Source organism: Hemiscyllium ocellatum, chromosome 1, assembly GCF_020745735.1.
Source record: "Hemiscyllium ocellatum isolate sHemOce1 chromosome 1, sHemOce1.pat.X.cur, whole genome shotgun sequence".
Taxonomy (NCBI): domain Eukaryota; kingdom Metazoa; phylum Chordata; class Chondrichthyes; order Orectolobiformes; family Hemiscylliidae; genus Hemiscyllium; species Hemiscyllium ocellatum.
Genome location: NC_083401.1, coordinates 161,385,710 through 161,399,235, shown reverse-complemented (window position 1 = coordinate 161,399,235; position 13,526 = coordinate 161,385,710). Strand labels below are relative to the sequence as shown.

The window sequence follows — 13,526 nt, the reverse complement described above, 5'->3', positions numbered from 1 at the left end:
CATCTCGTAAAGCCACAGTATCATCACAAGATGCAGTGCAATGATTTGCCCCTTCTCCCAAACTTGTAACTTCTAGGACTAAGAAGGACATGGGCAGCAGTCACAAGGGAACACCACCAATTGCAATTTCTCATCGAAACCATGTAGCATCTCAAATGGGAACTATATCTCTGTTCGTTCACAGCTGCTTGGTCAAGATCTTGATTTTCCTTCGCTGACAGCATTGTGGAAGCACAATTCAGATTGCAATATTTTAAGAAGATGTTTCACCACCACCTTCTCAGGGGAGACTAGGGATCAGCAACAAGCACTGGCGTTGTCAGTGATGCTCACATCCTATCACCAAGGTAAAAATGTACGATTTTCCTGATAATATAACAATCCTCCAGCTGTGTTGTGTGCCCAATTGTAAAAATAGTAGAACATCCAAGAAAATAGGACAGTCTGCAGTCTATGCTCTCTCATCAAAGAAAGGTAGGAGACTGAGAAAACACGGTTCCCCATCAGCAAACAATATCAGCAAGGCACTGAAATGGTCACTTAAACATTGACCCAAGGGTTTATTCATAACGAATAAGTTGCTCAATATTTTAAAATAAAATAGCTTTGCAAACTCCTCCAACTCTCTCCCTGATAGGATTTCATACACATTCCCAATTTTGATTATTCATAATTGCTGGCCACTTGTCTTCAGCTGAGGAAGGCCCTGAGCTCAGGATTATCTCTCTCGCAGCCTCTCTAACTTTCCTTCTCCTGAAAACCTGTATTTGGACATGTGCCGTCTGGTCTCCACGGGGCTGGGGGCTGAATTTGATGCGAGAACACTCCAAAGCCTTTGAATATTTCAGCATTTACAAGGAGTGACATGAATGTAAATAATTGTTGCTAAAACGCATCTTTAATTGAACCAACTATGAATGTACATAATTTAGAATTTCTTTTTAAATCAAAGTCCACACAGAAAAGGAACTGCAATCTTGAGAACCAAACTTTTTTATGCTAAATTATTCCGAAAGTTTGTTTTTACCTTTGCTGCTCCAATTTGATCCTTTCTGAATTTCTCCAGCGGTTTGATAAATGTTTCAAAGATGTTTAGCGTCTGAAAGAAAAACGTAAACGTTCATACAAGAAGCATTTTGTTCAAAAAGAAAGAACACACATTGCTTTCAAACAGTATGAAATGTACTGGGAGATTATGATCATTCAAAGTCACTATACCAGCACCTGCCTCCAGAGACAGCTTGTTCTTTCTTGCATTAGACTCAAGAACAAATGTTGAACAAATAAATAATATTTGCTATATTAATCTAACATCGGGGTTAGAATCACTCAGCTCAAGAAACATAACTTGGATTGAAAACAGTACAGGAAAACGCCTTTGACAAATTTACATTCCATTAAGAATTTAATGCTAGAAAGATGCAAGGCTTTCACTCTGGTCCTTGGTTTAATTTGAAGATACACGTTCAGGACTTGGAACATATCTATAATGTAGTAACTTGTTAACTAGTCTTGAAAATGGCAGCTTTACTCTTCATTGAGGTTTATGACAAAATTTTGTTTCTTAAAATAAAATGCACAAATATGCAGCTCCAATTAGATGGCCATTTCTTTTAGCTATCAGGTACACTATGAAGATGTATACCTCAGTAATACACAGCCTCTATGCTGTCTTATCTCAACATCCATTTCATATCAAAGTAATCTCTAAACAATAAAACAATATTCTAACTATTTAGAATATTGTTTTATTCTAAATAATAAAATTAGAAATACATTTAGAAATTTAATTCTGAACACAATTAAATTTGTGTTTTAAAACTAAAGCAATTTTTAAACACAAATTCGCACCCACAATTTACCATAATTTCATTCAGTGATATCACTGAACATGGCAACAACAAAAGGAAGGATCATGATCTTGTAGAAAATAAAAATCTGCGACGAGAGAGGAGGAGAGGTGGGGATGAATAATCTCACAATACTCTCACACAGTGCTGGCTGGGAGAATAGTTACTTGTCTAATCAGGTGACAGGACAGTGTGTGGAGTGGGGAGCAGAGGAGAAGCAGTGAAGACAAATACAATTCGGGGGGAGAGAGAATTATTTACTTCTGAAGCCGAGATTTGAATCTCATCGATGTGAAACATATCAGAGGCAGTTCAGAGATGGCACATTCAGATGATCTGGGGTATGATGGGACTCACCCACTCCAACCTCTCACCCTCGGAACGTGCAGCCCTCCACTCCCTCCGTTCCAACCCCAACCTCACTATCAAACTGGCAGACAAGGGAGGCGCGGTAGTAGATTGACGCACTGACCTTGACATTGCTGAGGCTAAATGCCTGCTTGCGGACACCTCCTCCTACTGCCCCCTTGACCATGACCCCACCTCCCACCACCAAACCATCATCTCCCAGACCATCCATCACCTTATCAACTCAGGGGTTTTCCCATCCACCGCCTCCAACCTCATAGTCCCACAACCCCACACCGCCCGTTTCTACCTCCTGCCCAAAATCCACAAACCTGATTGCCCCGGCCGACCCATTGTCTCAGCCTGCCCCTGCCCCACCGAACTCATCTCTGCATTCCTCAACACGGCCCTGTTCCCCTTAGTCCAAGAACTCCCCACCTATGTTCGGGACACCACCCACGCCCTCCACCTCCTCCATGATTTTCGCTTCCCTGGTCTCCCCCAACACCTTATCTTCACCATGGACATCCAGTCCCTGTACACCTCCATCCCCCATCACGAAGGTCTCAAAGCCCTCCACTTCTTCCTTTCCCGCCGTACCAACCAGTACCCTTCCACTGACACCCTCCTTCGACTGACTGAACTGGTCCTCACCCTGAATAACTTCTCTTTCCAATCCTCCCACTTCCTCCAAACCAAAGAAGTAGCCATGGGCACCCGCATGGGCCCCAGCTATGCCCACCTCTTCGTCGGATATGTGGAACAATCCATCTTCCGCAGCTACACTGGCACCACCCCCCACCTTTTCCTCCGCTACATCGATGACTGTATCGGCGCTGCCTCGTGCTCCCACAAGGAGGTTGAACAGTTCATCCACTTTATTAACACCTTCCACCCCAACCTCAAATTTACCTGGACCATCTCAGATTCCTTCCTCCCCTTCTAGACCTCTCCATTTCTATCTTGGGCGACCGACTCAACACGGACAATTACTATAAACCGACAGACTCCCACAGCTACCTACACTACACCTCCTCCCACCCTGCCCCCTGTAAAAACGCCATCCTATATTCCCAATTCCTTCGTCTCCACCACATCTGCTCCCAGGAGGGCCAATTCCAATACCGAACAACCCAGATGGCCTCCTTCTTCAAAGAACGCAATGATCGATGATGCCCTCCACCGCATCTCCTCCACTTCCCGCTCCTCTGCCCTTGAGCCCCACCCCTCCAATCGCCACCAGGACAGAACCCCACTGGTCCTCACCTACCACCCCACCAACCTCCATATACATCGCATCATCCGTCGTCATTTCCGCCACCTCCAAACAGACCCCACCACTAGGGATATATTTCCCTCCCCTCCCCTATCAGCATTCTGAAAAGACCACTCCCTCCGTGACTCCCTCATCAGGTTTACACCCCTACCAACCTGACACCCACTCCCGGCACCTGCAACCGCAAGAAATGCAAAACTTGCGCCCACACCTCCCCCCTCACTTCCCTCCAAGGCCCCAAGGGATCCTTCCATATCCGCCACAAATTCACCTGCACCTCCACACATCATTTACTGTATCTGCTGCACAATGTGGCCTCCTCTATATTGGGGAGACAGGCCATCTACTTGCGGAACGTTTCAGAGAACACCTCTGGGACACCTGGACCAACCAATCCAACCACCCCGTGGCTCAACACTTCAACTCCCCCTCCCACTCCACCGAGGACATGCAGGTCCTTGGACTCCTCCATCGCCAGACCATAGCAACACGACAGCTGGAGGAAGAGCACCTCATCTTCCGCCTGGGAACCCTCCAATCACAAGGGATGAACCTAGATTTCTCCAGTTTCCTCATTTCCCTTCCCCCCACCTTGTCTCAGTCCCAACCCTCGAACACAGCACCGCCTTCCTAATCTGCAATCTTCTTCCTGACCTCTCTGGCCCCACCCCCACTCCGGCCTATCACCCTCCCCTTACCCTCCTTCCACCTATCGCATTCCCAACGCCCCTCCCCCAAGTCCCTCCTCCCTACCTTTTATCTTAGCCTGCTTGGCACACTCTCCTCATTCCTGAAGAAGGGCTCTTGCCCGAAACGTCGATTCTCCTGCTCCTCGGATGCTGCCTGACCTGCTGCGTTTTTCCAGCAACACATTTTCAGCTCTGATCTCCAGCATCTGCAGTCCTCACTTTCTCCTATGGTGGGACTGCCTTACGAGGAGTGATTAGATTAGATTCTCTTCAGTGTGGAAACAGGCCTTTTGGCCCAACAAGTCTGCACCGACCCTCCGAAGAGTATCTACCCAGACCCATTCCCCTACGCAATATTTAGCCCTGACTAATGAACCTAACACTATGGGCAATTTATTATGGCCAATTCACCTGACCTGCACATCTTTGGATTGTGGGAGGAAACTGGAGCACCCGGAGGAAACCCACGCAGACACGGGGAGAATGTGCAAACTCCACACAGACAGTCGCCCGAAGCTGGAATTGATCCCAAGTCCCTGAGGCAGCAGTGCTAACCACTGAGCCAGCATGCCACCCTCAAAGAGTGGTTGGGCTTGTACTTATTGCAGCTTAGAAGAATAAGAGGTCACCTTACTGAAACAAAAGATTCTTACAGAACTTGACAAGGTAGATGTGGAAAAGTTGTTTCCACTTACAGGTGAATCTTGGACCACATGGGTATAATCCCAGAATAAGGGGTTGCCCATATAAGACAAGGATGGGAAGGAATTTCTTCTGACAGAGAGTAGTAAACCTGTGGAACTTTTTGCCGTGGAGAACTGTGGAGGCTGGGTTGTTAGACATACTCAAGACTGAGATGGAAACGGTTTTTAATCCATCAGGGATGTAAGGTTAAGGGGATATAAAAGGTGAGGAAGTGCAGTTGAGGATTATCAGATAACCCATGATCTCACTGAAGCATGGAGCGACATCAAGACTAAAATAGTCAACTTCTGCTTTCAGATTTTATGGAATCTATTTTTAACCAATACTCAAGTGTGTTATGTGAAATTAACTCAAAACTTCAATCCAGTTTGCAACGAATGAGTGCTTAAACTAAAAGTGCCTCTAATTTCACAGAAAAAGTGTTATCTTATTCAGGAAAGGCTCAGGAAGTAGCTAGAAATACAACTATTTACCTGATGAAGGAGCGACGCTCCAAAAGCTAGTGCTTCCAATTAAACCTGTTGGACTATAACCTGGTGTTGTGTGATTTTTAACTATTTACGATGTGCTGTTATAACATGAGGATTAATGAGTATGAAAAAGCCAAAACCTCTCAGCAGTGGATACATTCAATTATCTCGGTCACACGCTCACTCACACTGCCCCAGTTAACTGACACATTCAAACACTAGGCAGAAGTGGGTACTGCAGATGCTGGAGATCAGAGTCTCGATCGGAGTGGTGCTGGAAAAGCACAGCAGGTCCAGGCAGCATCCGAGGAGCAGGAAAATCATTGTTTCGGGCAAAAGCCCTTCATCAGGAATGACTCATCCCCAATGAAGAGCTTTTGCCCAAAATGTCGATTTTCCTGCTCCCCATATTCAAAAGCTGTCGAACAAGCTACTTTTGGTAGACTTTGGACATCAGTCTGGGAATGAAAAGCACTGAGTCCGCTTTGGGAAGTCAAAATCTACAGGGCACCAGTCTTGTCCATTTTTCTTTATATATGTGGGCGGTTTTGGATGTTTTTCCAGCACCACTCTAATCTTGACTCTAATCTCCAGCATCTGCAGTACCCAATTTTGCCTACTCATCCAAATGGGCAAGCCAAGCACCCACACCATATGGACGCAGACATAGCATGTAGTCAGAATGTCTCACACTTGGGGGCTGAAGTGAATTTTCAACAAGGGGTTTGAGTCAGAGGCACACTGCCATAGTGGCCCAAGGATACACCACACAGACACGGTAAAGACGTCTATTCGGAATTGGGAGAGTGTTCTGGGAGAAGCTCACCCAGAATTGCTCCACCTGACGCAACCAAAAAAACGGTACTGCTCACTTCAAAGATAAATGTATCCAAGAGGCAGAGAGAAACCACACAGAGAGGAAATCCAGAGGAAGCTATTCACTCAAAACTCAGATCGCTGTGGTATCCTGTTCTGTTACAGAAGGAAGCCATTCAGCCTATTGTACCTACACTAGTTCTATTATCGAATATCAAACCCCCACATTTTCCCCATATCCCTGAACACCATTTCTATCCAAATGATCACTCAATGCGCTTTTGAATGCCTCAACTGAACCTGGTTCCACCTCATTTTCAGATAATGCATTCCACACCGTAACCAGTTGTTATGCGATAGAAGTCTTTTCTCACATAACCTTTGTTTCATTTGTCTATCACTTTAAATCTTCACTCTCTTGTTCTTTTTTTTCCTTTTACAAGTGGGGACAGCTTCTGCCTATCTACCCCAACTCACCTGCTCATGATTTTAAAAACTTTTATTAAATCTTCTCTCACCCCACTTCTCTCCAAGATGAGTACTCCCAACTTCTTCGATCTGTCCTCATAACTGAGGTTTCCCATTCCTAGAGCCATTGCTGTAAACCTCTTCTGCACTCTCTCCAATGCATTCAATCTTTCTGATAATGCAACCCCTACGACTGTTCTAGGGGGAGCAGAACATTCCTGACACAAGTAAGCCTGAGCAGTTACTTACATATCCACAAAAGGCCTACCACACACCATAGGTGATGAACATGGTCATCTTCAACTTGAATTATGAACATTTTCTGCAGCTCCACTTTTAATTTTGTCTTTTTAAAACAGAAGTGTTCATTTCTTTTCTCATGAAACACAACTCTGTCTAAATATTCTCCACTCAGCAACTCAAGAATAACAGATTAAGTCACACTCCATGCTCAAAAGGCTTCAACAAGAGGGAAGAACACTTCGGCAAATTTTATTTTTTTAAAAAAACATTTCTTTATGGACAAGGAACAACAATGTGGGCGACACGGTGGCACAGTGGTTAGCACTGCTGCCTCACAGCACCAGAGACCCAGGTTCAATTCCCGCCTCAGAGGACTGACTGTGTGGAGTTTGCACATTCTCCCCGTGTCTGCGTGGGTTTCCTCCATATGCTTCGGTTTCCTCCCACAGTCCAAAAAATGTGCAGGTTAGGTGAATTGGCCATAATAAATTGCCCATAGTGTTAGGTCGGTGTGGACTTGTTGGGCCGAAGGGCCTGTTTCCTCACTGTAGGGAATCTAATCTAATCTAATCTAAAAAGAGCACTCTTGCAGGATCCACCAGGAATTCTTTCCTGTGCTCAGACCTCCACTCCTCCCCTGATTGAGATCACACGCTGACTTGTCTCCCCAACACTGACCAATTAACCACCGATAGCCATTTCTGGAAGTTGCTGGCAGCAGTCTGCTGTCATACAAATTTGAGTCATACCGCCCCCAGTTTGGATAAAAGCCAGCCCCTAGGTTAATGAAGTCACAGTGGGTTGTGCAAGCATGATCCTCAATGCCTGGCTCTGGCATATCCAGTCAAGCACCCCTCATCTCCCAGAATCATCCTATTAATGCAAGTTAAAGAGTGGACTTCTGTCCCAGCCCAGCTGGGACAACAGGGAAAATGATTACAGCCTTAGAACATTATCTGTTATTGAATCAGAAATCAAGCCAGCAGTAGAGTTATACTGGGGGGAAGATACAAAGGAGGAAAGTCCAATCATTGGTGAATTTCCAGAGTCCATCCCCTTTCTCCAATAGGTCCAATAAGTCAAGATAATGCAATAATTTATGAAGTCCAAGGTACATTGAAATTGGACCTTGACATTTAAAGGATGATGATTTGCATGTCTAAACATACCAAGACTTGTGGGTCATACTTGACTTTTAGCCCACATTATCTGGGCCACAAAGTTCAAATGATTTATTTTATTACTAGCCAGATTTTGGTGTTGGATTCCACACTCAAAATATAAAGACGACAACAAACTGTATTTAAACAACTTGTATCAAAGCCCACAAATCCAATGGATTGCCAACAAATATTTTGATGAACATAAAAAGGCAAATTAAAATTAAATTTCGAATAGAGGAAGAGTCCCTACTTCTGGGTTCAAGGCTCAGCTGCTCCAGAGGTGAGTAATAACATTTTGATTCAAACACTGAAAACAGTTAATTAAGGGGAACTTACTGAGAAGTTCTCACATGACAAACAGTTGACATCATGAATTCTGTGAACACTAATCATGTTTTCAGTTCTTGCCCTGCTATTTTAGTTAAGATATTCAGTCATGGTTTAACCCTTTCAGTAAAATAGTAAAGAAACTTACTGGTTATTTTTGGGTAAATGAATTCACTCAAGCACGGGTTATTACTAAGGGTTTTCATTCATCTGACCAAGATTTAAAAGGCATCTGGATGGGTATATGAATAGGAAAGGCTTAGAGGAATGTGGGCCAAATAGGACTAGATTGGGTTGGGATATCTGGTCAGCATGGAAGAGTTGGACCGAAGGATCTATTTCCGTGCTGTATACCTCTATGACTCTAAGATGCAAGACTTAACAGTTTCTGAAGTAGATTTTCAGAACTGAAACTTCCAGTTTCCCAAGCATTTTTAGAATTTCATGATTTGTCCTTCAATTATTTCATGTGACCTCTATAGACCTGCATGGTACTTAGTCAAGCAGCTGACTAAGAAGAAAAGGAGACTTTCCAGTTTGAGGAGGTAAAAGGCAACCATTTTGTGCGTTCACTTTGTAGGTTGAAGCATTCGGCAGACTCGTCTCAGAATTCCAAAAATTTCACAATAAGGTATACATACACTCCAAGTCAGTCAAGATAATAACAATATGGAAAACCAAAATGACAGCGTTTGGTGGCTTGTGCAACATATATAATTGCACTACATAATCAGTTGGAATTCAATGAATGCTGGTTGTTTATGCCAATGTATTCATACTTAAGGGCTGCGTGTATTCTAACGAGGTTGGGGGGAAAATCTTGCCCCAAATGTGTCATTTGTAAAATGAGTGTAGCCATATGAGGAATGGGGGGAAGTGGGTGTCAGGTGGAAATGTCAGTTTTATATTCTAACAAGCTGTCGCGCCAGTTTTGGGCTGGGGTGGTTACGAACAGACACATAATGGACATTTCAAGCTGATATAATTGATCACATATGCATTAAAGTACCTCTCTCCCCACTATCCCATTGAAAGGTCATGTCTAATGAGGTGAAGTGTTTATATCCAACGGAACTGGGGGAATTCGAGAGAGCTGGTGACATAGTCACACAAATGCAAATCATTTGGGAAATTCCTTTGGGAAATCCCCCCCCCTCTCAGTTTTTCTGCTTAAAGCTGTTTTCTCTTCCCTACCCAATGTGGGCAGCAACGATACAACTTGTCCTCAATGGGTTACTTTACAAAAACACATGTTATTTAGTGCAAGTTTCACATGGGAATATTTATGGGATTCAGAAAAACATGTTTGAGGATGTTTCCCATGTTTTACCAAGGCAGTTATTTTGGTAGGTTCTCTAGCTGCTCTGTATTCAGCTTAATTCCCATAGCTGCACAGGAATTCAACTGTTAGCAGCAGCATAGAGCTGGACTTCAACACAGTACTGGAATTTCAGCACGAGTTGGCTTTCCTTTAATATCAGTCAGCACTCTGATCTATGTTACAAGATTCCATGTTCAAGTCCGACTCCACAGCTTGAGCGTAAAAACGTCAAGATTGACACTGCAGAGCAGTACTGAGGAAGTCGCATTGTCAGAGTGGATGAGATGTTAAGTCAAGGCTCCAACTGGGTGTTGGAATAAACGACCCCACTGTCCAAAGTCAACGAAGAACCGGGGAGTTATTCCCACTCTCTGCAGGAGATAGATTTTTGATTTTGAAAAGGAGTTAAAGTTTATGGGCAGGCATTAATGTGAGATTAAGGCCATAAATCAGGTCCACCACGGTCTTAGTAAAAGAAGAATCCAACTTCCTACTTACGCTCCTGTGATTTATTTTGTGTGCTGTCACTAATATGCATCACCATCACAAGAGCAGGTTAATAATTACACCGTTAATTAATTATTACATTGCTGTTTGTGGGGGCCTAGCTGTGCACCAAATCATCTGCTGTGTTTCCCTTCATAACAAGGCTGAGGAAACTTCAAAGTTCTCGATCAGCTGTAAAACAACGTTGAAATGTCCAAACAGGGTGAGTAGAGCACCGCAGAAATGAGAGTGCATTCTCTTCCTGCTGCTCAAAACAATTTCTTCCAAAGTTTCAAGAAGCATGACATCAATGAAGCAGCTGGAAGCTGAGTGAACAACAATGTATTTCCTTAACCAATGGGATCAATGGCTTGAAATAAAATGGAGGGATCATGGCAAAGAAAAATGTCCCATCAGATACAGAAACATGAGTAAAGGGAAGGCGGGCAAGAGTTTAAGTGAACAAGCAAAGGTTAACAGAAAATACATTTATCACCAGCTAAATTATAAAAATGTCCAAACAATAGTTTGCTATGTAAAAGAGTGAGACTCCCCCGTTGAAATTATTCCCTTGTTGGGCCAGAGGAGTTGATTGTCATTGCAGGAAAAACAATGGCCTCATTTGAAGCCTTTCGACACTATCAAATAGCAGCTTCCTTGGAGTGTGACAGAGGCTAACCTTACAGAGGTTTATAAAGTCATGAGGGGCATCGATAGGGTGAACAGACAATGTCTTTTCCCCTCAGGTGGGTGAGCCCAGAAATAGAGGGCATAGGTTTGGGGTGAGAGGGCAGAGGGGCAACTTTTATCACACAGAGGGTGGTGCACGTGTGGAATGATGAAGTGGTGGAGGCTGGTACAACTGCATCATTTAAAAGGCATCTGGATGGGTATATGAAAAGGCACGGTTTACAGGGATATGGCCAAGTGATGGCAAATGGGATTAATTTAGGATATCTGGTCAGCATGGACGAGTTGGACCAAAGGGTCTGTTTCTGTGCTGGACATCTCTATGGCTCTAAGTCAAAGACTGGGGCCAGCCAAGATTGCACATGCATTAAACTAACAGCCTCCCTTTTACCCAGAGAGGCTAATAAATGTTGCACACCGTACCAGCACTAATTCGGTAATCAAAATGAATGCATTGTTCACAGCAACTACGTGAGGTAACAACCACCACAAAAGAGCAGGGAGATGCCGTATGACAATAGTTTATTGTTGTTAAACTATTTTAGAAAAATACCGAATGAACACAGCTGTCGAAACGAAACAAAAAGCAATCTCCAAAAAATCCAAAACCAATTAGGCCATGCAAGGAGATACTTTAGAGAAGCTTTATTGACAAAGAGCTACCCTGTAATTTTAATACAATCTTTCGGCCCTCCATAGCTGAGCTACACGATGTCAGTTTAGGTTTTATCACTTAGTTGATGTCAGCCAGTGAGCCAGTAGAGGTAATGCAGCACCATAGAGGGGAACATCTGGGGAGGTCAGACTGCACAGTCCCCAAACAGACATGGAATCTCACTGAACATTAAATTCCCGTTTACCTGATCATGCTCCCGCTGTTGTTGCAAGGAAACCTAACATTACTTATTACCTCTCCGGCCCCTGCATGATTGGGAAACCATCACTGTTCACCTACTCAGGCTTCAGGCTGAAACTGCAGCCAAGGCCCAAATAAATCATGGACTAAAAATACCACACCCTAATCATTTGATTGAAGGAGCAAATTAACATAGGGACACACAGGATAGGATTCTGGATTAGAGTGGTGCTGGAGAAGAACAGCAGTTCAGGCAGCATCCGAGGAGCAGGAGAATTGACGTTTCGGGCAAAAGCCCTTCATCAGGAATACAGGCAGAGAGCCTGAAGGATGGAGAGATAAAACAGAGGAGGGTGGGGGTGGGGAGAAAGTAGCATAGAGTACAATAGGTGAGTGGGGGAGGGGATGAAGGTGATAGGTCGGGGGGGAGGATGGAGTGGATAGGGGGAAAAGAAGATAGGCAGGTAGGACAGGTCATGGGGACAGTGCTGAGCTGGAAGTTTGGAACTGGGGTAAGGTGGGGGAGGGGAAATGAGGAAACTGTTGAAGTCCACATTGATGCCCTGGGGTTGAAGTGTTCCGAGGTGGAAGATGAGGCGTTCTTCCTCCAGGCGTCTGGTGGTGAGGGAACGGCGGTGAAGGAGGCCCAGGACCTCCATGTCCTCGGCAGAATGGGAGGGGGAGTTGAAATATTGGGCCACGGGGTGGTGTGGTTGATTGGTGCGCCCACACCTCCCCCCTTATCTTGGTCCAAGGCCCTAAAGGAGCCTTCCTCATCCATCAAAGTTTCACCTGCACATCCACCAATATCATTTATTGTATCCGTTGCTCCCTGTGCAGTCTCTTCTACATTGGGGGAGACTGGATGCCTCCTAGCAGAGCGCTTTAGGGAACATCTCCGGGACACCCACACCAATCAACCACACCGCCCTGTGGCCCAACATTTCAACTCCCCCTCCCACTCTGCCGAAGACATGGAGGTCCTGGGCCTCCTCCACCGCCGCTCCCTCACCACCCAACGCCTGGAGGAAGAACATCTCATCTTCCGCCTCGGAACACTTCAACCCCAGGGCATCAATGTGGACTTCAACAGTTTCCTCATTTCCCCTTCCCCCACCTCACCCTAGTTCCAAACTTCCAACTCAGCACTGTCCCCATGACCTGTCCTACCTGCCTATCTTCTTTTCCACCTATCCACTCCATCCTCCTCCCTGACCTAAATTGCCCATAGTGTTAGGTAAGGGGTAAATGTAGGGGTATGGGTGGGTTTCGCTTCGGCGGGTCGGTGTGGACTTGTTGGGCCGAAGGGCCTGTTTCCACACTGTAAATCTAATCTAATCTAATCTATCACCTTCATCCCCTCCCCCACTCATCTATTATACTCTATGCTACTCTCTCCCCACCCCCACCCTCCTCTAGCTTATCTTTCCACCCTTCAGGCTCTCTGTCTTTATTCCTGATGAAGGGCTTTTGCCCGAAACGTCGATTTGCCTGCTCCTCAGATGCTGCCTGACCTGCTGTGCTTTTCCAGCACCACTCTGATCTGGACTCTGGTTTCCAGCATCTGCAGTCATTGTTCTTACCACACAGGATAGGAGGGAGACAAGTGACTACCTTCATTTTAAATGTACCCCCCCCCCACCTCCCATTTTAAGAGCAACACAATTATGGGAATCATTGAGGAATTAAAAAACATCCTGGAGGTGATCAGAATTGCTGCTGAAACGCTTAAGATCAGTGAACAGATTACAGACATTAATTCAGTAAGATGCAGAATGAACAAGAAAATTTTAGCACAGGACAAAATCTTCAATGAGC

The 13,526-nt window shown here is 44.8% G+C and overlaps 1 protein-coding gene across 1 annotated transcript in view; it reads right to left on the bottom strand.

Annotated features, from left to right (window-relative positions):
• Positions 1 to 13,526, bottom strand: part of arhgap10 (Rho GTPase activating protein 10) — a 192,534-nt gene that overhangs the window by 118,200 nt on the left and 60,808 nt on the right. Inside the window, exon 4 of the mRNA XM_060832969.1 lies at positions 1,028 to 1,099. Coding sequence (XP_060688952.1) covers positions 1,028 to 1,099 — 72 coding nt within the window. The remainder of the gene's footprint in view (positions 1 to 1,027; positions 1,100 to 13,526) is intronic.